The sequence below is a fragment of the Gnatocerus cornutus genome, chromosome 10 (assembly GCF_029298725.1).
Source record: "Gnatocerus cornutus isolate USDA-ARS CGAHR chromosome 10, icGnaCorn1.1, whole genome shotgun sequence".
NCBI lineage: Eukaryota > Metazoa > Arthropoda > Insecta > Coleoptera > Tenebrionidae > Gnatocerus > Gnatocerus cornutus.
The window spans coordinates 6,400,429-6,422,019 of record NC_142242.1 but is presented as its reverse complement, the minus strand read 5'-3'; the positions used below and the strand labels follow the sequence as shown (position 1 = coordinate 6,422,019).

Sequence of the window (21,591 nt, the reverse complement as noted above, 5' to 3'; positions counted from 1 at the left end):
TAAAGCATGTTGATAAGAATGGTCGCCGTACAAAACAATGATTAAATTACAAATGATAATAAAAAATTGTACTCACTTGTTCCGACAGGCATCTTGATATTTTAGTGAAGTTGGAGGTTAGCAGTTATACGTTCTGCAAGAAAATGGAAAAGAATCAGTTCGCTCCTATTACTTGTACTCGATAACAATATAATCAATGAAAAGGTGAAAACGGCGTTTGCCATGTGCATACATTATGGCGAACAGCACATGTTCTAATTCCACACTAGCATTAAAAAATCACCATAAAACGATCGTTCACATCGTCGACATAATACATCTTGTCGAAGAAAATCTTCTAAAAGTTCATACATTACCTCTCCACGAGTTCAACCTGTCTTGCCTAATTTTATCTGATTGCTTGAAAAAGCAACATTCCCACTTGAGAGATGCATCCTAAATTACAGTGGTCGTAAAGTTCCCAACAAAAAATGATAATTGATAACCAGAAAGGTATAAAAAATAGCCGTAAACTTTGTGTGCATTGCGGTAATTTTAACGAAGGCAGTTTCAAGCTGAGCTATTTTGCATCCCTCGACTTGAATTACAAAATGTCGTTAATTTTAGCTCCTTTCTCTCAGAAATATGTGGCCGAGGTATTTTCAAAATGAAGGAACGTTTTTAAAATAGTCACTGGTGACACAGTTAATAACGGTGAAGACCATGGACTTTTACACTTTTACATTAAATACAAAGTACGATATTTGACGAGGTACTAAACACACCTATTAAACGCAACCTGTTTCTATTACCTACCTCTGTTGGGTCATATTTTTCTAACTGCAGCACACTCGTACAACGATCTACAAGAAAATGTGCTATCTCAATAATATACGTATTTGGTCATCGTGTTTTCTTAACCTTATTACGTAATATGAAATTTTATCTCGGTCTTCCTAACATAAAGAATATGAAACCAAAACATCAAAGGCTGATAATAAAGAAAAATTTAGCATAGGAAGAATGTCAATAGAAAATAATCCTTCATCAAATATCGTTACAACAGAACATTACCAAATGTGTACTTTTAATTTAACGGAGCAAACAGCAATTAGGCAACAATCATGTTAATTTGGTTTTCTTGCTGTTCCTAAATAAATAAAAATCTGCTCATACTTTCGTAAGATGTCTGTTTTCACTCCTCTGTACTCTTGGCGCTTTCCAAGTAAAGGAAGTGCACCACGTGCAGGTTCATGCAACGCGTATTTTTGGAGACAGAAATATCAAAAGAAACATTGCTCGACCGGAGACTGTAATTATCAAGTTAGTATAATGTATTGTAAACAAACAAAAATCGAATTAATTTCCTGGCCAACGTCTTTGGAGCAATTGAAAGTGCCATTAATTATTCATTTTCGTCGTTTTATTTCCAGGTGGGTAAAAATCACGAAATAACTTTTCCCCACTTAATTAATCGATCGATTATTATCAGAAAATGAGTTAATTATCCGTCGCAGTTTGATCGATAAAATTTGGTGTTGCTTGCTGTTAAGTATTATTTTAGACCAAGTTGGAATCTTGCGACGCGTTTCAATCGAGACGTATTCGAAGTCTACACATAATTAGAATTTAAAAAGGATAAATAAAACGGATCTGAAGTTATTATTTTTAGAATAGATCATTACAGGATGTGAACGTACTTCATTATGTGATCGTCGACAGCGGCGTCTGAGGCTGCTTCCAACATTTTTGGCACGTAATAGTGAAATTTTATGGCCAAATCAGTAAAAGTTATTCCGACTGTGATGAATATTCCAATCAATTCTGCACTTCAGATTTAATTATTTGAGGCAACTTCCGCCAGTTGGCTACATTGAATATTAATCGCTACTTGTTCCGAAGGCAATGATCTCTGCACACAATATTTTTAGACGAAACATTTGGAAAAAAAGTCCTCACTCTGTCCCTACAAGTGTGACATACATAACCAAAGATAGACAACAATTCCATTGAAATGGTAATCCAGAGCGTGGCCTTTGCACAAGGCTTGGATCTTACGCTTCAGTTGCAATATTTAATTGGTCAGATTTTCGAAAATTCACGGATGTTTATGTGTTCTCGCTCCTTATTTTTCATTCCGAAGGTGAACTTCGAAAAATATGTGAACGTTTTAAAATATCAACATCTGAATTCTTTCGCATAGAAAATCACACCTCACGAGAATATCGAATTTCACGGTCGCAGCCAGTTCATTCCATACGCATTTAACTTTATTTATCACAACTTGCGAATGTTCACCTACTTAATTAGAAATTGTCTCCGAATTTGGAAGTGCATAATTACAATGAAAGTGAATTCAAACAAACAGTCCTCGTTACATTTATTCGGAAAATCTAACGGTTTCCGCTGGGAAGAAAATCCAAATATATGCTTTTGTGGACGAACTTTATTGTTCTCTTCAAGATTACGCTCAGAATCAGACTGAGTAAATGCGTTGTTTGTAAACACACCCACTTATGTTGTAATCCCGAAAAAAGTACACACGAAAATCTCAGACTGTTTACTGTGTCAACAATAAACGTAATTACAAAGTACAAGCGGATCAAATTGTGCCAAATTTTAATGCATGAATAAATCTATAAAAACTGTGGACATGTCAGTGCATCTCTCCATTCACTGAAGCGTAGGCGTTTTGTAATAGTCTTAAAAATTAACGTCAATACTACTCATTAATGCACATTCAAGAATTGCGTACATTATTTTATTCTTCTGCAACTGTTGCCTATTATTTTTATTAACAGCATTAGTATTGGTACAAGTCATGTGGTGTTTAATTATTTAACACGGGAAATTTCAAACTTACATACAATTAAAATACAGTTTTAGGAAAGCAGGAACGTTGCCTTTTCCGGCTTCAGACTTGCTTTTGCCATGATTGAGAGTCTGTACTACTGTACTCCACATACATGAATATAAATTCATAGCAATATTTGCTTATTCACAGCTCGAATTACTTTAGAATCATGACCTTCTACTTAATACTGTTATTTTTCAGTGCAGCTGTTTGCGTTTTTCCCAAAATTTCGAATTGTACGGAAATTTACACTTTCTGTTAACATTTACTTGTTAACCTCTTGTAGAGAAAGGTTAAGTTAGAAGTTACAATTAGATCTTTTGCTTCTTGTTGTATAATTCCATGTTACTAACAGTAGTACTAAATTAAAACACACCCATCACAACAAACCTGTGGAGGTGTAATACACATATTAACCCACACAAAAATTGTATAATAATGCCTTCACTGCTTGGAAGTTAAAAGGATCGTGTTTATTAATGAAAAAAAGAACATATGGAACTATAATATCCTTAAATTAATTTCAGAAGAAGACAGCTGATAGCATTCGTGTTGGTTTCTTTTTATTGCATCTTAAATTCTTTTCGGATTGAATTGAATAATAACGCACTTTGCATGTTTAGTCACACATTACGGTGATTAAAAAGTAAGACCCCCCACATGACCGTACCTAAAAATAACTACTATAATCGCAAAAAGCGATAGTTTTTCCACCTGAACTAGAAATTGTAAAAGTTGATAAAGGTGTTTTTTAACAGAAATGAATGCGGAAGCGATGAAAGATGTCCCAAGAATGTACGGCAACACCTCATATTTTATCTTACCGCAACAGAATTATAGGTTACTAATTTATCAGCATTGGTATTTTGAATGTTAGAAATATTGTATTCACTTGACGCGTTTATAGCTCGCGTGAATTTACACACATGGGATATAACGGAACGATTGTGAAAAATATATTATTACTGTACCACCTCTTTCCTATTTAAATTTAACACTTTTCTCGTATTTCCACTTGAGACCTTGTGATATCAAAACTGCGAAACCTGTCTACAACCAGTTGTCAAGTTTTTCTAAAATTCACAGTTATTACGCGTAGGTTAAAAACGGCTTATTAACTAGATTATCAAGGAATTTAAATTTTAATACCTACTATTTGGATTCTGCGATAATTTATTAACCCAATGAGTCAGTTTTTACTGCCTCCATTCACAACTACCAACGTGCAATTTCAAAATGGAGCCGGTTTTTCTACGTGCAATCCTTGAAGCTAGCAGTAAGAATAACAATTTAGATAATTCAGTTCCAACAATTAGAAACGTGTTGGTTTTGTTGAGTAATTGATACCGATTGATTGTAAAAAATCTAACATAGATTCTGGTTGAAATTTCTAATTTTCTTAATTGATTCATTCATAAATGTTCTAGCAACATTTAAATTTGATAAAACTATCATTAGCGAAGAAAATAGGACGTAACCATAGGCAACACACTAACTAGATTTTTTTTAACATAATAACCGATATCACATTCGAAAAAAAATAGCAACAAAATACATACTATTTAGGTGTAACGTACAGTTAAAATCGTTCCACACTGTAGTTTTCAAATTCCTTTCTTTTTGGCTCTGTCACGAAACGAAAAATTTCGAAACAAACTTTTAAATGGAAATCACTCACAAAATGTGTCCACTAATTTGTAGTTACCACACCGAAAAATATGAACTCTGACCAAAAACGTGCCACTATAATTAACAAGTCCGAGATGATGTTCAATCATACAAAACGAAACATTGTTGCATCAAAATTTTCAGATCCCACATGACACGAAAAATCTTTGAATATGTGACTAAAACAAAGTGGTGCAGCACGTGCAACGTGTGGGTGACTCACATAATCGATAAAGCATTTCGACTGGAAAATGCATGCATGTCTCAAACTTTGAATATTTTGACTCAGGTGCAGTAATCTTACAACTATGTCAAGCATTCATGACCACACATTTTTTTTCAATTATCATAGAATTTATTGTTAATATGATGTAATGACAATTTACACGGTAAGTTCATTTCCATTTCAAATTTTATACAATGAAGCCAACACACCTTAAAATGCAGCAGAAATTAATTTCCTTGCATTCAACATTGGGACAATTCTTTTGACGCTTTTACAATTAGGTGCACTCAATTTAGATCGTACTGTAAATGTTGTCTTTTGAAAATCGTATTTCCTCTACACATAAAATTACTCTAACACTTGACACGTTAAGATAGACAATTCCCAATAAAGACAATTAATCTCACCACATGAAAACGCAATTACTTACATTTAATTGAAAGCTTATTATTCATAATTAAATTGACAGAGTGGACGCTTTCAAATTTAATTACAGTGGGATTTGAGTACGACGAACGCGTGGATAAACAAAACAATTAGAAAGGAAAAAAACTGCAAAATTTTGATGCATCATTAGATCGCTTCCACTCTAAAAGGTGCTTGTAAAGGTGTTTTTGAGTTTTATGACTCTGATCTTTATCGATGATTGAATTCTGAGAGGCTAATCCTGTGTTATCAGCAAGAATTTATCGTTTTATCGCTCGCTAATACAGTAAATTTCCGGATATAAATCACGTCGTATTGTATTTAAATCCACAGTCAAGCTTTGAATCGAAATCCCGCAGGGCACCATCTTCGACCCTTTCGTTTTCCTTTCCCATATTATAATGTCAAACTGCACACCACAAAACGCAATTTCTCTTCTGCGGCAGTTATTACTGTCAGTTTACGGGAATAAATTTACTGGGCTTCCTGCTTGAATTTAAATTTTCAAAGTTGCTGTCCAAGCGCCTCCACTTCCTAGTCGTATTAAAATAGCATTTCGGTTACAGATTTATCAGAGGTCAAAAGTGAACTGTCCTTGATGATAATATAACGTAACATTAAGAAGAATGTGTGTGAACGCATATCGTTCCGTCACTACTTTAACGCATAAATCAAGAAGAAAAAAGGACGACACGCATGGAATTGTGATAATTAAATGGACTTAATTATGTCGGGTTATTCCGCTTTCGACAAAAACCATCTTGCTATTTATTACAACGGACAAAAAAAGAAAATATAGAAACAGAAATATGATAAACAACATTACTTTCAGAAACACAACCATCCGTCTTATCCTATAATTTATTAATGTATGGCATAATAATGATTCGCATATAAGTAGAAATCTACTATAAAAAATGAACATAAATTGAAAAATGAATTAAAAAATAAACAAAGTTTGACAAGAAGTGTTTCATACCAAAGTAGGTCTCATCGGAAGGAACACTACAATTTATTCTTTTATACTCTCCCACGCTAATTTTCAACATTTAGAGACTTTGTTTCCGTTAAGAATAATTAAAAACCAGATCGGTACTAACGGACTTGGAAGGAAGCGATTTTTGTAAAGGATGGGAAACATCAAGCTTTGTAAGTTTCCTAATAACGACAACGTCTTGGATACCCTACATTTCAACACTATCTTGACATTATTTTTTTTAACGGCTGCTATGACCGATTTATAGAATGATCGTCCTCAATTAAAATCTACTACAGCAAGTAAAAACCTCATTCTACCTCCCACAAAGATTGAGAACGTTCCTTTTAAATTCTGAATGGTTGAAGAGCGATGTGAAAGAACCTGTCTCTTAAACATGTGTCATTTTGCACAGATATGTAAAATTCTGAGATTAAATGAGATAATATGTAAATTCTCACAGAAATAAAAATTATATAATAAAATCTGACTGTTTATTGTTAAAAACTGAGCCGGTTCTTGAATAATCCACACCGGTTATGCAAAAAAAGTTATATTACTCTTTTGGTGGCATGCTTGAGTAAGCACTAGACAACACAATTCCAACAAGAAAAACAAAAAATCAAAGAGTAAACATCAGAATTCTAAAATATTTATAAATCTAATAATAACCCTGGCATAACTCAGACGTCCGGTTCTACACCGGATTTTATATGATATTCAATCCCTTAAATCCGGCAATTTCCAAAAATAATTATGTAAATACAAACTATAAATACGTTCTTTTAAATTTCCTTTCTGTACATTTATAGAGACGAAGGAAATGATTAAAACCGTTCATGGTGATGACTCACTAACTTTTCTACGACAAAAATGTTAATTGAAAGTTCCAATCGAAAACAAACAATAAAAAACTGAAACTTCACTAACAATCAAATGAAAATTTTGTCTCTTAACCTCATTCCTGTAATTTAAACAAACAATTAAACTTTTCACCGCATCGATTCGAAATTTCTTTTAGATTTATCCGATAACAGCAAATTTCACCAAGCTGAGAAAAGTGAAGATGACACTAATATCAATTCTTGTAAAAGTGATCCAAATTCTAATAACCGCAACTAATGTGTTTCACTCAACACCACAATTATCAACAAAAATTCGCTTGAAGCTCCATAGGATAATTGGAAAAATATAAGTGGTTTAATGTACGACCTGTTCTAACTCACGCTTTTTGGTCAATTTTGAAATTAATTTACGAATTTCCGGGGGTGACAGCCCAAAAACGGATTGAAGTCAGTTTTGGTAATATCTATGGCTATATTTAGAAAGATTATTGGGCTAAAAAAATGACGTATACTCCTAATCTAGCAAATTACGTTTCATCTTTTTTGTTATAATCATTAAGCGATCGAAATAACAAAGCTACGAATTACTAAATGGTGATTTAAATATTCGATGTACGGTAAAAATCTCCCGAGGCTTTCTCGAGTTATAAAAGAAAACAAGGTAGGAAATATACGGTCAATGTACGTTTTATATTTTGTGACAACTGATCATTTTGTATCGATATGTAGATGTGGTTTTTCTATAGGTTTCTGATAGGTAATAAAATTGATTCCTGCTGGTGTAAAGTGTCAAATACTTCATTTCTTTGACCAAGTATTTATAAACTGAATATAAATAGAGAAGTTCTCGTAATTAACTGTAACAGGCATGTCAACACTTATAAATTTCTACGATTATATGAAAATGTTTGATACAACCGTGCAGTTATTTTTCATATATTTGTGAAACTGTTTTTCTCTCGACACCCACATGATCAAAGACTTCATTGTAACTAAAACTTACAATGCCACTTTCGTTTGTGCCGGCGCTTTGAAAACGATCTTTTGAAGAGGACCGTTTTTTATTACTTAAGTATGATCTGATCATCATCTTGAAAAGGAGCTGTGCGTTGAGGTCCTTTTTTCAAACGAATGCTCTAGGATATCCCTCGTTGCTTTACTTTTAAATGTAACCTAATTTTGCAAATGTATGCAGGAAAGTATCCTGTTTGTCCACGTTCTACATAGTTGTCTTTAATCAAGAAATTTGTCTCTTTGAAAATACTGCAGAAAGACAAATAATTTTTTTTCTAGAATTAGCAATCTATCGATGTTCTCCACAGAACCGTGAGAGTTCCTAAGAAACTTTTTTATAGACAGACCATAAAAAAATCAATTCAATAAGACATAAATTGGTGATTCATCATAAGCAGAATTCCGAAGTATGCTGCACTTCCTTCGCCGCAAACATGCATGTATGTATCATTTTTCATTCAAGTGTTTCGATCCCAGTGCAATAATGAAAACATTAACTGAAGTGTAATTGATTCTGAAAAATACCAATCATTTTATTCTGGCGTGATGAAGGGCTTATTAACCATCTACCATTTCTTGAAACCAAATATGGTAGAAGCATTATTAAATCACTCCTTTAATGGTACATTATTATTATTTATGTGACCTGACGTAACAATATCTATTTGATATTGAATTCTTTTCTCTTTCGCCCAGTATGACACAAATGCTTCAAGACTACTTTTCTGCAATACCTGTTAAAGTAACAAGAAGTTGCAAACAAGTTGCACCTGACATATTTGGAAGGTTCAAGAGTACATCTAAAATTTTGCAATGAGGAAAAAATCAACAATTGGTTGAGACTAGTGTTGATACACCTTGAAAAAATGTAATAAAGGAGGCCTTTCACTTGGTTCAACCGTTTATTAACCACGCAATGACCATTTTTGCTATATCAAGCGTTTATTAAATTAATGTTGTAATGATATAACTGCAGTACAGAGTGCATAGTACTAATTAAATTTTATTACTAGGAGTAGTTCCTTGAAAATCGAACAATTTGATAATGTGAAACGTTGTTGAGTAATAAAAACACCAACCCTCAAAAGTTCGTGATAAAAAATAGATGACAGTTATGTCAATATTTAGAATTTACAACTTCCTTAGTAAGTAAATAAAAGGGGGGTAACTACCACTGTTGTTTTATTACATGAGGGTGTAATTTCATTAATTAGAGTCGATTCTAAGACTTTGTACCAGTTTGAAAGTAGCAATACATGAAGATGTCATTTGAAGTAACCCCAAAACTCACCTTAGACTGTGATGGTTTCTTGGTTTCCCAAATTGTTTGCCGTTCCAATGGGCATGGTAATATCCGCTAAACATTTGCACAAACCATTCATGATTCACTCATTAAACAAGAATAATGTGGACTGAAGTTTGGTTATGTTGTAATACACACTGTTCATGACTTAATTCGCAAATCTGTTACACTTCACTTCCTGCACTGCCTTTTTTTTGTTTCGTCTTGGGGCATTATATGCCCTATTGTGTTTACACGTGTTATTCACTTTATTATTTTAAACATAAGTTACGTTACATTATCTACGAAACATCGTCGACTCCATTCTGTTCTGCTTGTTTCAAAGCACTTACTTCACACCGATCTTGCCAACTTCACGACGGTCACTTCCCCCACCACTGAAGTAATGAAGACATCAGTTCAAATATTCAACTGTTTTTTACCTTGGACTCAAAGGAGCATTCGTTCAAACAATTATGAGACCAAAGCACAATATTGTCAACAAATAATAAGACAAGGAATTTAAAAAATAAAACTCATCTTTAATTGTATTTATTTATTTTTTTTAATTCTTCAGCGTAGGCAACCCCTTATACAACAATAAAATTAAATATTGTTGTAAACCCGATTTTCACACTTTTAAATCACCTATAAACAATAATTGCAAATATTATGTTTATATTGAATTGTAACGTTTCTGTTATTACTATTAGACTTTTATAGCTTTAGTATAACAAGAAATCAATTAAAAAACTGATTTTCAAATGAAATTCCGCCCCAGCAATAATATCTGAAAAATATATTAAAGTAGGTAATTTAAGGCTTTCATTTCAGAAAGTCCGTATTTTTTGACATGAAAAAATAATTCAGATTTTAATGAAAAAAACTACAATTTTGAGTTTATTCATCGCAGAATGTTAAATAAACAAAAAATACGACAGTATCAAAAATATCAAATTTTAATACTTCATAACATCACAAAAACAAAACAAAACAAAAGAACTACAAAAACAAAAACCAAAAAATCAGAAAAACTTTCAACATAATAAATAACTTACAAACAGTGGCATGCTCGAATTAATATCAATTATTAACAACTAACAATGAGAAAATAAGAACAATTTAACTGTTGAACGATTATAACTATTCTGCTTCGTTCTCGCTGGTATCTTCAAACACTTCCTCTGATGTCTGAGATGAAATCTTCCTGATTGCCTCCAGGAAATTGTCAACCTGAAAAAAAAATCCGGTGATGTATAAGTCTATAAGCAGGCGATTGTGACCAATACTACTGTATAAGACGACACTGCTCCATCACCATAAGGTCCTAAGTCAATCGGAGGCAACGGTGGGGGCGGCGGTGGTGGTGGAATATGATTTCTGACATTCTAAAGTAAATAGTTATAGTCATGTTAGAATTTTAGGAACAGAAACTTACAAAATCATCGCAATTTGGTAGTGGATCTGGAACTGCAACTGGAAGAGGAAAAGAAGGAACAGACATAGCCTCAAGCTGAAAAATAAAAATTTACTTCATAAGTTAAGTGAAAAAATGTTTTACTCGGAGAAGAAAGGACGGGGGCAATGGAGGCGGAGGCGGTAGCGGTGGCAACTCATACTAGTTTGGGAGAGAATGATTAATGAGATGTTTCGTGAAGGGATTTTATACCTCTGGGAACGAAGGAAAATCGAGTGCTTCAGCATTTTTAGGTTTTTCATCAACCTAAAAAAAAAACATTAAAAAATGTCAACATCTTACAATTCCACATACAATTCCTCTTTTGTCTCTCGCGGCAACGAAAGCGGAGTTACTTTTCAATTTTGTTTTTAGTTCTTGGCCCAACACTGCCGCATATTCACGATTATCATTTTCTTCATAGTAAGAAAATCCGGCCGCTTCTTCCGGAGGATCATTAGCTACATAAAAAATAACCGAGAATTAATAAAAAACAAATAACAAATTTTACCGCCAACGTAAGCCTCGTATTCCTCATCGTCACTTCCTTCAATGGGATTGGGATTCGATTCATCACACTGTCCATCAACTACAATTGAAGAGGATTTGTCAGAAGCATCAGAATTGGTTCCTAGTGGATCTCTCAAATGTGTCAAGGATGGTTTCACATTTTTAAGATCGATTTCAACTATTTTATGTAACACATCTAAGCATTCGTAATACTCAAAAACTTGATTTCGCAGTTGACTTAAAACAACAAGAAGTTCTTCTTTTTCAGAGACGCTGTCGGCATGGGGCTGAAAAAATGTCAAAATATAATAACTTTAGCTGAAAAAAAAGTTATTACCTTCTCCAGTTGCCTGACAACAGTATCAGATTTTTCCAGAATTTCTGATGTGTACACCAATATTCTCGTAGCTCCCATGTATATTTTCCCACGTTTGAATGGTAGTAGCTCCTGTCGTGTTTTTATAATTGCACTTTTATTCAAATTATGATATTTTACATCCTCAAATTCTTTATGAATTTTTACATAACATGCTTTGGCCATTGCTTTCAATTTAGGGACCATCACATCGAAAACTTCGCAAGTGTTAATATTAAATTTAGTCTTAACATTTGTGCAAAGACTTATGGCCACACAAGTGAGAGTATTGGAAGACACCAATATGAAAATATCACAGAGTCTCTAAAATTGATAATTTGAAAAACCTAACAAAAAAAATTATACCAACCTGGAGATAGCTAATGCAGTCTTTAACCCCATTTACATTAGACGTATTAAATTGTTCTAGTTGAAGATGCTCCAGATAAACATAATCAGCTAGAGAAGGCACAAGAAGTCCAAACTGCTTGATAGAACCGACATATCCATCTATGTAAAGACAAATTTCAGAAAAAATTACCTCAATCAAATTTTGATGAGGTTTAGTAAACTGGCTTTCATCAGTACTAAAACAAAATAATTAACAACCATCTACGCCCCATCCAAAACTTACTTCAATGAATCCTTTAATTTAAAGTACTCTAGAATAATTTTCAACAACTTTAAAATATCTGCAACAGTCTTAAGCAATATTTCCACATCCTGTCTCTGGCGTCTTCGATATAAACGATTTCGCAAATGATATGTTCCAACAAATACCAAGGGAGCTGCCATGCATATAATGTATGATTTGGAAAACTTGCATTTCAACAGGAAAATGATGCCGGCAATTGAAACCCCCGAAAACAATGTCTGACCAAGATAGATCGTATTATTTGGAGAAAACTCATCATCATTTGAGTAATAAGAAATAATCAAGTCGAAATCCTCGTCGAGAATTAAACCAGATTTGCACACTAGTGCAATTGCATAACCTGGTGTCTATAAATTACATTATCATAGAGACGTCTCCTAATATCTTCATAAACTTACCATTTTTAATTTTCTTTTTCACTTTTCAAAGCACCACACTCAATCATAAACATAAACAAATAACCTAACCTAAAAAAGTGCAGCCAATTGCCATGGAGTAAAGTCACTAAATTTTAAGTTGAATCGATCAAGAAAAGCTGGAATAAATTCCAAAAAGTATTTGATTTTACAAATGGTTGCATATCAAATGAGAAATTGTAATAAATTTATTTTTGAGGCAAAGAAAAAGTCGAAACACAATAATTTTTAAGTTTAGTGAGTTACGATTTACAAGGTTGGTGGAAAAAAGCACCAACCCCGTTACTGTGGCGGTAGTTTAAAAATTGAATGAACCTTTTTTGTAATAAGACAATGAAAGTAAAGTGGTTGTTTTCTTGTTTACTTTTGTCAAATTATACAATTCTGAAACTATTTAATTTATCTAATTTGACTTTCATTTTCAAAACTCGTTTTTTAATTTATCAGTAATGCTAATATGGTACCTAAGATTAATAAAGTAAGAATTAACAGTGTAATCAGTGTGTTGTGTGATTAATATAGTTTAAAAAAAGTATATATGTACTGTTGTGGTTCTTCTTCTGATTTGTTTCTCAAATTGAAACTGGTTGGTCTGGTTCATTTGCCGTATTTATACAAAAAACATGTGATGAAAATGTATAAAATATTACTTAAAAGCTAACATTTCTTTGTTGGTATTATAATTAATGTGAGTACACTAATTCGGCCCAAAATACAATTATGATAAAGCGAGACAAAACAACAGTAGAGAAAAAATTAGTTGATCTTGTTGCGATAACTGCATATTAGTTTTGTTCGAATTCTAGTGATTAGATTACTGATAAAAAAAATCCCTATTTATCAATGTTTTATTTTCTCCTCTTAATCATTTGGAAGTCAAGGCCACTTTCCTGAATAGTGGTGGTTCTCCCACCCAACACAAGAGAGGTATTTTTATTCGTGTACGTTTATGCTACAGCTGTAGAGTAAACTGTGCTTAATCGCAGAGTTATCTCTAGTCGTCGCTGATTAGCTGGTTTGAACAATTTATCACAATTCTCCTCCCTTTTACTTACTAAGTAATAGTGGGATCCCCCCGTTTGCTCCAGTTTTTTGTCATCGTACTATTTTTTGCCAAATTTATTCTATTAGTGTAACAAGTGTGTGTGTTTCAAAATCACTGTCTCATGAAAGTGCTTGATAAGCACTTTACAGGTAAGTATCGGTTTCCAGCAGGTTCGTTTCATTGTACAAAACAAGTTCAAATTCCACGTTTCGAAACATTTACGATAATTCAATGGATATAAGTAATAATCTAATAATTGTTGTTTTCTTTTGCAGATTGAAAAATGGCCAGCCTCGCGGATAAGTTTGAAAATTTAATGTTAAATCAGCTTCTGACTGAGACCTTTCACATCCATAAAAAATTAGATACAATTGAAAAGAGTTTAGAAACTCAGAAAATATATTTTGATAACAATTTTGAAACCATAAACCAAAAACTAGGACTATTCATTGAAAAGAAATTCTCTAATGCTGAAGTCCCAACAGAAAGTGGTGCGAAAATTTGAGTTTTCTCCCCCTGTATATTTAATAGACGTGTTGTTTATTTCAGAACAAATTTTGCAGATTAATAAAACGAAAGAATCTATTCCTAATACAATTGGACTTGATGGTAAAATCAATTCGGAATAATTAAGCACTAAGAAAAAATTTGTAGATTTGTTAGTTGTCCCGACACCTCTTCAAAAACAAGGAAATGGAGCACTTTTCAATCGTTTGAACGAATTACGACCCGACTTGAAATTCTTAGTTGACCAAAGAGGTCCATCACATTGTCCAATGTTTACAGTAGTTATTGAAGTTGACGGTAATTTTTTCTGCGCGGAAAACAAAAAAAAGAAACTTGCCAAAGAAGATGCTGCCCATAAAGTTCTTCAGTTTCTTAATGTTTTTCCTGACGAAGACGTCCTACAAAGAACGAATTCAAATTCAACAATATCAAGTTTGTTTTTTATTTTAGTCAGTAGGTATTAGAAATTAACTGAAGGTATTCTTGTAGGCAAAACGTCTCTTGACGCAACGAAAATAACGTCTTCATCTGATGTACCAACATTTAGTGACAAAATAACGGAAAATGGTGGGAAAATTGAGTTTCACTGTTTTTAACTAAAGATTTATTTTGTAGATACGGTGGCTGGTTGCGGGTTTCTTAACAAAAAAGAAAAATCTACTGATCAGTTAGGATTTGGTAGTAAAACCGACATATCAAACAATGAACATTTTTTAACAGATAATTTAATTAAAAAACAACAAATGGCTGAAGACAAATTAGCTCCCAAATTTCGTACACTTGTTAGTAATTTAAGGCCTGACTTAAAATTTTCAGTTGAAGAAGGTGGTTCTAAAACCTGCCCAGTTTTTATAGCAACTGTTGAAATTGATGATAGAAAATTTCAAGCGGAAGGAAAACAGAAAAAACTTGCAAAGGAGAAAGTTGCGGAACAAGTTTTACATTTTCTCAAAATATCTCCAGACTCAAGTTCGTTATTCATTCTGTAGGTTCGTAACAAATTACCATTTCTATTGTAGGTAAGAGTACTCAAAAAATTCTCGAAAAAGAGAAAACTAAACAATTTGGTAGTGTTGAACATGTAGATTGGTTACAAGATTCAAATATTTTTCCATCAACATCTCAAGAGAAAACCGTGTTGTCTAACCCGACTCTCGGTTAGTGGAATTATCCGATTTGCGGTAATTACTATGATTTTTCTAGATTCGTCGTCAGTCACCCCAAAATCTGCTGAAAAACAGAAAAATGGACCACTTTTCACTCGCTTAGGCGAATTACGTCCTGACTTGACATGCTCAGTTTCTCAAATGGGTCCATCACACAAACCCATTTTTACAGCAGTTATTGAAGTTGATGGATGTACTTACCGCGTACAAGGCAGCAAAAAGAAACTTGCTCAAGAAGGTGCTGCTTTTCAAGTTCTTCATTTTCTTAATGCTTTTCCTGATGAAGGCCTCCTACAAAGAACGAATTCAAACTCTACAATATCGAGTCAGTTTGTTATTACTGACAGTTTCAGTATTTAATTGAATTTTGCAGGTAAAACGTCTCTTGATTTAAAGTCGGACGTAAAGAGAAGTACATCTTTTGTTGACGGTGCATTAAGTTTAGACAACTCGTTTGAAGAGAATGATGACCTTTCTAAGCAACAAAATAAGCTTCTCAATGCACTGACTACGACATGTTGCAAAACTGAAGAATTTCTAAGTGGTGTTGACTATATTATGACTGGTGAAATTGCAAAAAAAACTAACAAAAAGTCTGTTACAAAAAAGGAACGTTTCACTTGTTTTCTTAATGATTTAAGAAAAGATGTAACATGTATTGTGGAACAGACGGGACTTGCACATGCTCCGGTTTTCAAAGCAACTGTCGTGTTTGAGGGTCGAAATTTTACAGCAGAAGCGAAAAAGAAAAAACTTGCCCAACAGAAAGCAGTTCAGAAAGTCAAAGACTACTGTGCCCAACAATCTAAGAATGTTACAGTAAAAGGTACGTCAGGTGCACATAAAAGAACCGATAGGAGCACATTTTTTTCAGGCACAATTTTGCAAAATGGATCAACTTCAACTACAACCACAAAGACGGATGAAGCTCTAAGTAAGAACATAAAATCTGTAATTGTAAAGCTTTTTATTACTAAGCTTTCAGTCAACAGGTTCCGTCAAGATTTGAACTCTTCAACATCAAATCGCAAAAAAAAACTTCTGTGCTTTCTTTATCGCGTACAACCTAATATAAGTTTTTTTGTTAAACCGATCGCTTCTGCAAATGCTCAAAAATTTACAGCAAGTGTTGAGTTTGAAGGTCGTACTTTCAAAGGACAAGGAGAATCAAAAGCTACTGTTAAAGCAAATATTGCTGAACAAGTGTTACTTTTCTTAAATAATAGGGCAAAAGGGACACACAAAAATGCAACAACTCAACAAGAAACAAGTCAGTAATTAAAATCAAAACAATTCTAGAATAACGTTCATTTATTTAGGTAAAACGTCTAAACCCAAACCTGCCAAAGTGTCTGCTCCTGTCTCTCCAAAGAAAAAGCCAACTTGCCTTCTTAACGCACTACACCCCAATTTATACTATTCAGTGGTTAATATTGGGACCACAAGTCAACAGAGGTTTAAAGCGACAATTAAGATGGATAACCATACTTATGAAGCGGAAGCAGATTCCAAAAAAGGTGCAAAGCAAAATGTTGCCTCTAAAATTTTACAGTCTTTGAACAAGCATGTCCAAGTTTCTGAGGAAAAGGCATCGAGGAAGAGAAGGAAAAGAAAGAGGAGTTCAAAACCTGCAATTCCTTTGAATCAATTGTACCCAAATGCCATATACACGTGTGAGGAAAACAAAAACAGAAGTGGTTTCAATGTAGTTATTACAATCGGCGACAAGAAGTTTTTCGGCACAGGTTTGTCCGTAACTTTTTGCTTTTAAATTCTGAAAGTCAACTTACAGGCACGAGTAAAAAGCTCGCAAAACACGCGGCAGCGGAGGAAGCGTTAGCGAAAATCACAGCTCCAAACATTTCTCCTGAAACTACAATCCATGTGTCAAATGACCAAAAAAAAGCCGATTACATAGGAAGGTTAGTAAAACATTATCAGTTTGTCGTAATTTATAACTGTTTTTATGTAGATTAATATTCGACAAATTTAAATCTCTGATGGTGGGAGATTCCGCCCATACAGAGTTCAAAGTCCTTGCTGGAATTGTAATGGTCAAAAATCAAGATCTATCTGCATCTAAAGTGATTTCGGTGACCACGGGTACAAAATGTATATCCGGTGGACATATGAGCATGGAGGGATTTGTTCTCAATGACATGCACGCAGAAATATTATCCAGAAGATGTCTGTTGAAGTTTTTCTACGATCAACTTGATCTCATTGCAAATTCTCGAGGGAGTGACTCAATTTTTATGTTACGTGAAAATGGCAGAGGCTATAAACTGAAAAACGGGATAGAGTTTCATTTGTTTATTAACACAGCGCCTTGTGGGGATGCAAGAATTTTTGGTCCTTACGACAACAACAAAAAGACGAACCAAAAAAATCGGGGGGTTTTAAGGGTGAAAATCGAGGCTTTGGCAGGAACTTGTGTTAGGAATTCACTCCAAACTTGGGATGGAATACAAGAAGGAGAACACTTGTTAACCATGTCGTGTTCTGATAAGATTTGTCGATGGAATGTTGTAGGATTACAGGGCGCACTGTTGTCGCATTTCATAGAACCAGTTTATTTAAAGTCCATTATTTTGGGGAATCTTATGCACGAAACACATTTATATCGGTAAGAAACGGCTTCGACGTATTGAAGAAATAAAAATCACTTCCTAGGGCAATATGTGGGCGGATCGAAGACCAACTCGGCTATATACCACCACCTTTCCGTATCAATAAACCCTCGATGTTTCTTTTGACCTCGCGACAAACTAAAAGACAGGTTGGAAGACCGCCAAAATTTTCCATCAACTGGTCCATACCCAACAAGAAACCCGAAATCGTGAAAACCACCACAGGGAAACCAGAAAACGGAATTTCGGGACTGTCGAAACGGGAGCTATCAAACAGATTTGTAAAACTTTGTGGTTGTGAAAAGCTTACAAGTATCACAGACATCGAAAATAGAAATCTGAAGACTTACGGTGAGGTGAAAAAGGCAGCAACTGCGTATCAGGTGAGGAAATGATTGTGATTTCCTGTAAGGAAGAGTTTTTTTTGTAGATGACGAAAATCCATTTGTATGGCGCGTTTCTTGGCGCCAACCTAGGGACTTGGATTTCTAAACCCGAAGAACAAGACGAATTTAATCTCAACAAATCATAACTTTGTATGTTTTTTATTAAATTTTATAAAAAATACGTATTACATGAACTTAATGCGATTCTACTTTAATCTAAGTCAAGAGTCAGTCAATTATTCCTGTATATTCCTGCATTGACCGCGGTCTGCATGGTCAGGCCAGTCACAAATGTGACTTTGAGTATGGTAGACGGTTCCTGGTTTACAGGAAAATTCAGTGAGTTGACCGTGGGCACAACGGTAGTACTGAAAACGAAAATTACAACGCCATAGACACATTTTTAACTTACCTTATCGCAACGCTCATGTGGCATGAAATCCTGGTCGCACTCCTTATGTTCCACAGACTGGCTTACTTCATTGCTCCCTTCAGTCGAGCTAGGAGGAACATACGCTGGAACGGAACTCGAACTTGATGGCGCCTGTGTCGTTGTGGTTCTCTGCGTCGTCGAAGATTGACTTGGAACCCATTGACCAGGTTTCGGAGTCGTCACCACGGGCTTCGAACCATCAGCTGATGGTGTACTGGGAGGTCGTGCCCATTCAGGCTGAAAAACAATACCGTATCTCCGTAAAGTTTTTATGAGAATCTTACCCGTGGCGTTGTCGAAATCGTAGGTTCCGGAACGGAATAAGAATTCATGTTAGCGTAAAGAATGTTGATTAGAGCGTTTTTGGGCCCACAAAGTCCATGAAAATCGTCCATGTCGATAGCCCATGTCATGGCACCGCCGTACCCTTTAGATTTGATGTAGTCCATTTTTATCTGGACGCTTTCGGGGTCTTCGTATCCCACCCATTGGTTGCCTTTGTAAGCATAGGGCACTTTCCCATGTTCGTCCCATTTCTTCGTCCAACCACTTTCTTTGTTCAAGATTTCTGGGCAAATCTGGAAAGTTTGTGGTAAAATAAAATTTCCAAAAAATTTAATTTACCTCGTAGTACGCTAAAAATCCAGTTGCGTTAGTGTATGGGCCTGGGTCGCCGCCCCCGGCTTCTTTATTAATGTAAGTTCCCGGATTATAATTATTGTTGCTGCTACTCAAAGTAAAGCTCCTGCCATAGAACGGGATTCCGACGATCAGTTTTTTCGGAGAGCACCCATAATCTACCCATAGTTGTAACCCATCGTTCTGGAATTGTTTCATTAGTGATTTTAGATGGTATACAATCCGACACGTACGACGTTTAATTTTTCATAAGCCCATTGGTCATGGGGACGTTTGTACAGAGGACTATGCGAATCGGCGAAACCGGCCCAATTTCCTCTCAAATCGTACGACATGACATGAATCGCGTCTAATAACTCGCATAATTCAGGGACGTGGTAACCTTCTTGGAGCCTAAATTTGGCAATGGGTACAGCCATTGTAATTTCCCATCCTTTCCCTTCTTTATCGAAAGCTCGGCGAAGTTCTTCAACGAAGTAAAAGAACTTGTCTTTGTCGCTAAAGCTACCACCGCGATCTGCTGCTCCAGGGTACTCCCAATCCAAATCAAAACCATCGAATTCGTATTTGTTCATGAAACCTGAGGTCGTGTTAATGTGATCTCATATTATGTTTACAACTTACTAACGACGTTTCTTATGAAAGCGTCTCTTCTGGATTTGTCCGCGACCATTGCTGAGTATTTGGAGCCTCCTTCAGCCCAACCACCGACGGCGATTTGGAATTTTACTTTGGGGTGGGTTTTTTTCAAATTTGTGAAATTTTGGAAACCGCTTTGTCCGACATCCAACTATAAACTCAGTGTGATTTGTCCGACAAAAAAAAGAAAATTTACCTCAGGATCAATGACGAGGACGCTCCAATCGGCATCGTTAACTCCAATGAAAGAATACACAATATGAGTGCACAAATCTACTGGAAGATCTTCTTGAGCGTACCTTCCAATTCCTGGACGATAAATGGCCCAGTTGCTAAAATAACAAACGATCCTAGCAGGAGTTGCGTCTACAAAAAAATTTTTAGGACGTATTTTAACAACTTGAGGGTTTACCGATGGAGTGCAGGAGCACCAGCGCGGTAAGTACCGAAAAAAATATTTTCATTTTCACTGAATGTACCGTTAGCTCTTCTTCGGTCTTAACAGGCACGGAATCACTTGAATAAATGTTAGTTCTGACGCTCCTTCAACTTTTATATGCGGTAGATCTTGATCGTTTTTTATGTGTCATCGACCAAGAGACAGCAGACGTCTTTCGGAATCATAAAGTTATGCTTGCACTGTCCGTTTTTATTTGTAGTACCACATGTTAATGATAACCCCCCTACGGTGGATACACGACTCTCAACGGTCCCGCATTAAAATAAATGGTTTTGTATTTGTGGTGCCTTTTTTGGAGTGATTACTTTTCGTAATTTATTCCTGCTAATGCGTATGCTACAAACGTTAAACCTTCGATGCATTGGTCCTTAAATTGATAGTATAAATCATTGGGAATGTGTTGGGAATAAATTATTACTTCCTATGATATTAGGAAATATATTTGGTTTTTTATAAGGTTTGGGTTGTACAACTTAAATTCCGTTGCATTTACAAGAAAAAATAAACATGCAATTTACACAATCTTTATTTACCTTGACCGTGATCAAATTTTCCTGAGATCACTGACCCAGGGAATAGTACAGTATTATATTAATATAACTGGTTTATTTTTAATTCCGAAGGAGAAATGGATTGGATGAAGAAAGAAAGATGTTAATTAATGCAGACGAATTGTTGAATATTACAACACCAAGGTACCGTTCTTCGTCACAGGGAGTCCTCAAATTCTTGACGATTGCTACAATTATTGGACCTAAAAATAATGTCCTTAGACCCTTTTCAAAATGTTTTGACCATCGTTCCTTGACCTATTACCAACGTGTGGTTTATGTGGAAATAAAACCACCAACTTTTTTTCGCGAGCATTAAAAGTTTATTGACTTTGGAAGACAACAATAAATAGTTTTTTTATTTGAATCACGTTCTTTTTGCCCGTGGGATGTATAAGGTATGCATTGTAATGTCGGAGGAGATTGAGTTGCACATTTCATTACGAATTTTTTACAGTTAGAACAATCTGTAC

General features: G+C 34.8%; 4 protein-coding genes across 7 annotated transcripts in view; 1 reads left to right on the top strand and 3 right to left on the bottom strand.

Moving 5' to 3' along the window:
* klar (klarsicht) overlaps positions 1 to 9,653 on the bottom strand; it is a 53,564-nt gene extending 43,911 nt beyond the window's left edge. Inside the window, exons 1-2 of one of the 2 annotated variants that reach the window (XM_088048295.1) lie at positions 9,280 to 9,653; positions 77 to 133 (exon numbers count right to left, since the gene is read on the bottom strand). In XM_088048295.1, the coding sequence (XP_087904421.1) occupies positions 77 to 92 (16 nt within the window). In that variant the 5' untranslated portion in view covers positions 93 to 133; positions 9,280 to 9,653. Of the gene's footprint in view, positions 1 to 76; positions 134 to 795; positions 815 to 9,279 lie in introns of those variants that run through there. The other variant, XM_088048296.1, reaches the window with a different exon arrangement.
* A 560-nt stretch (positions 9,654 to 10,213) lies between these two features.
* On the bottom strand, positions 10,214 to 12,756 carry LOC148167499 (uncharacterized). Of its 2 annotated transcripts, none has more exons than XM_088047521.1 (10): positions 12,645 to 12,756; positions 12,226 to 12,593; positions 11,962 to 12,178; positions 11,574 to 11,915; positions 11,238 to 11,523; positions 11,042 to 11,187; positions 10,940 to 10,993; positions 10,709 to 10,783; positions 10,563 to 10,658; positions 10,214 to 10,503 (listed from the first exon to the last, which is right to left on the bottom strand). In XM_088047521.1, the coding sequence occupies exons 1-10, from the start codon at positions 12,645 to 12,647 to the stop codon at positions 10,414 to 10,416; spliced, it is 1,677 nt and encodes a 558-aa protein (XP_087903647.1). In that variant the 5' UTR covers positions 12,648 to 12,756; the 3' UTR covers positions 10,214 to 10,413. The 2 variants fall into 2 exon arrangements, with proteins under 2 accessions (XP_087903647.1, XP_087903646.1); XM_088047520.1 differs by having other exon boundaries at positions 10,560 to 10,658; positions 12,645 to 12,755.
* Positions 12,757 to 13,588: 832 nt separating this feature from the next.
* LOC148167498 (uncharacterized) lies at positions 13,589 to 18,577 on the top strand. 2 transcript variants are annotated; one of them, XM_088047167.1, is made up of 16 exons: positions 13,589 to 13,856; positions 13,983 to 14,198; positions 14,257 to 14,316; positions 14,362 to 14,646; positions 14,704 to 14,781; positions 14,830 to 15,183; positions 15,234 to 15,371; positions 15,418 to 15,705; positions 15,754 to 16,206; positions 16,255 to 16,314; positions 16,366 to 16,650; positions 16,700 to 17,125; positions 17,173 to 17,302; positions 17,353 to 18,006; positions 18,054 to 18,393; positions 18,441 to 18,577. In XM_088047167.1, exons 2-16 carry the CDS (start codon positions 13,991 to 13,993, stop codon positions 18,540 to 18,542), a joined length of 3,861 nt encoding a protein of 1,286 aa, XP_087903293.1. In that variant the 5' UTR covers positions 13,589 to 13,856; positions 13,983 to 13,990; the 3' UTR covers positions 18,543 to 18,577. The 2 variants fall into 2 exon arrangements, with proteins under 2 accessions (XP_087903293.1, XP_087903292.1); XM_088047166.1 differs by having other exon boundaries at positions 14,692 to 14,781.
* On the bottom strand, positions 18,540 to 20,779 carry Cht5 (Chitinase 5). Its single transcript, XM_088047168.1, has 8 exons — positions 20,520 to 20,779; positions 20,304 to 20,473; positions 20,093 to 20,258; positions 19,702 to 20,048; positions 19,454 to 19,651; positions 19,114 to 19,407; positions 18,809 to 19,066; positions 18,540 to 18,764 (listed from the first exon to the last, which is right to left on the bottom strand). Exons 1-8 carry the CDS (start codon positions 20,569 to 20,571, stop codon positions 18,633 to 18,635), a joined length of 1,617 nt encoding a protein of 538 aa, XP_087903294.1. The 5' UTR covers positions 20,572 to 20,779; the 3' UTR covers positions 18,540 to 18,632.
* Between the last annotated feature and the right edge of the window lie 812 nt (positions 20,780 to 21,591).

Coding starts and splice junctions, on each gene's coding strand:
- LOC148167499 (XM_088047520.1), bottom strand. Junction 11,188..11,237: donor ATACGAGGCTTACGTTGGCG/GTAAAATTTGTT, acceptor TTTTTTATGTAG/CTAATGATCCTCCGGAAGAA. Junction 10,504..10,559: donor CAGTGTCGTCTTATACAGTA/GTATTGGTCACA, acceptor TTTTTTTTTCAG/GTTGACAATTTCCTGGAGGC.
- LOC148167498 (XM_088047166.1), top strand. CDS start 13,991: ATGGCCAGCCTCGCGGATAAGTTTGAAAATTTAATGTTAAATCAGCTT. Junction 14,317..14,361: donor TAATACAATTGGACTTGATG/GTAAAATCAATT, acceptor AAAAATTTGTAG/ATTTGTTAGTTGTCCCGACA. Junction 15,706..15,753: donor TTCAAACTCTACAATATCGA/GTCAGTTTGTTA, acceptor TGAATTTTGCAG/GTAAAACGTCTCTTGATTTA.
- Cht5 (XM_088047168.1), bottom strand. CDS start 20,571: ATGAAAATATTTTTTTCGGTACTTACCGCGCTGGTGCTCCTGCACTCC. Junction 19,408..19,453: donor GATTTTTAGCGTACTACGAG/GTAAATTAAATT, acceptor CAAACTTTCCAG/ATTTGCCCAGAAATCTTGAA. Junction 19,067..19,113: donor CGATTTCGACAACGCCACGG/GTAAGATTCTCA, acceptor ATTGTTTTTCAG/CCTGAATGGGCACGACCTCC.